Consider the following 1817-nt stretch of genomic DNA (forward strand, 5'->3'; position numbering starts at 1 on the left):
GAAAACCGGAATTCCGAAATTCAGTCTCTAACTGAACCGTTACGGTGGAGCCATTGCCCGGGGCATGAAAATCCAGCGGACTTACCTTCTCGAGGAGGTAAGGTCAAGGATATAATTCACAATGAATCCTGGTGGAAGGATTCATCATGGCTTTCCCAGCACGAAGAAAGTTGGCGAAAAGTAAGTTCCACTCAATGGCAGAATCCAGCGAAGTCCTGAAGAAAGACGCTCAACCGCACTACTTACGTGCATTGCAAAGAACCGAGAGCCATTACTACGGAAGTGTAAAACAGCAAGCCGAGCCTTCAGAATTAATGCCTGAATCCTACGATTTGTCCACAACACTAGAAAACCAATAAGGATTCAAGGATCGTTGGGAGCTGACGAAATTAATGAAAAAAAAACGATTCTGGATAAAGAACACTCAAGCAGAGGCCTTTTCACAGGAATATCAGTCCTTGAAAGAAATCACCCAGTTGCAAGCTTCATCTAAACTCCTCCAGTACAGCCCATTTCTGGACCAAGACCTTATACCGCTCGGTGAACGATTGCAATTTGCCAATCTGACTTATGGTGGCAAGTATCCTTACCTTCTTCCTGGGAAGCACAGATTGTCGGAACTGCTTGTAATGGAATGTCACTGGCGAACAATGCACGGGGGCTTGAACAGTACCATTACACAACTTCGAGAAGACTTTTGGATTTTACAAGGACGTAAACTGGTCAAGAAGGTCCTTGGACGCTGTTATATCTGTAAACGTTTCCAGGCAAAGCGCGATTCCCAAGTCATAGCACCACTACCAGCAGATTGAGCTCACGAGACACCTACGAGAAAAATAAATGATCTCTTATAACAAAATAATTAGCATTGTACTAGTCTTAAAAACCGGACTACTGTGCCACCAGGGGTTTAGATTCTCCTGCTAAACCGAACCTATTACCTCATCCCTACCTTACTCTTACCCCTCTCAGCCTGTGTGAAATCAACCTGTTTCCGGCAGAAACGAAAAAGTCACCAAGAAGCGATAGATCATAAAAAAACAGTAGACTTCAAAATATAGACATATCAAAGTTAGTTTTTTGGTTAAGGCTCTTATCATTTCTTGACCTAAGTTTGATCTAAAACTAGTAACTATATATATACTGTGAACCTCAATCTTATAGACTGGTAAATTTGTAATATAGTAGTTTAAGTTGTGTTATCAAAGTATCCCTAGTCGTTAGCTTCTTTGGTCAATCTTATGTATTAATTTAGTTAAACGTTGTCCAAATAGACATAAAATAAAGTTATTCATTTTTAACTTTTGGTACTTTTAATTAATCAACACTTATATCACGCAATACATCCAATCCCGTAATGTGGTTCGATTTAGCAGACGCCACTAAATGAATGGTGGCACTGTAGTCCTCGTTTTTTAGACAAATTAAATGCTAATTATTTTATAAGTAGAGATCATTATATATATATTTTTCCAATAACACTTAGAAAAACGCCGTTCTTTTATGTTAAAATGTTATGCTTTCTGAACTTTTTCTTTAAATACAATAACCCCGTTGTAGAATATGACGTGTTCGTCGTTACGTAGCAGTTAAGATCAAATAAAAGTAGTTAGTCTTAGCAAAAAGCCAGCCTACTCAAGCCAGGAAAAATTGAGCATGTTTATTTTGGGTGAATGTCGCGTAAACATTCGACAAGCGGCAGTGCCTTTTGCCGAATTCCACATTAACGATATTTACCAACCTTATCGAAACCTTTAGGATTTCGGTAGTTGCGTCGTGCAAGACCGTTGAGGTGTTTACCAAACAAATTAGAGTTT

General features: G+C 39.2%; 1 protein-coding gene across 1 annotated transcript; it reads left to right on the forward strand.

Annotated features, from left to right (window-relative positions):
* Positions 1-392: 392 nt before the first annotated feature.
* LOC149695147 (uncharacterized) lies at positions 393-1280 on the forward strand. Its single transcript, XM_089867482.1, has 2 exons — positions 393-731; positions 1275-1280. The coding sequence occupies exons 1-2, from the start codon at positions 393-395 to the stop codon at positions 1278-1280; spliced, it is 345 nt and encodes a 114-aa protein (XP_089723608.1).
* The last annotated feature ends 537 nt before the right edge of the window (positions 1281-1817 follow it).

Source organism: Phalangium opilio, unplaced genomic scaffold, assembly GCF_054372755.1.
Source record: "Phalangium opilio isolate 3A_F unplaced genomic scaffold, DU_Popi_V2 ptg000022l_1, whole genome shotgun sequence".
Lineage (NCBI taxonomy): Eukaryota > Metazoa > Arthropoda > Arachnida > Opiliones > Phalangiidae > Phalangium > Phalangium opilio.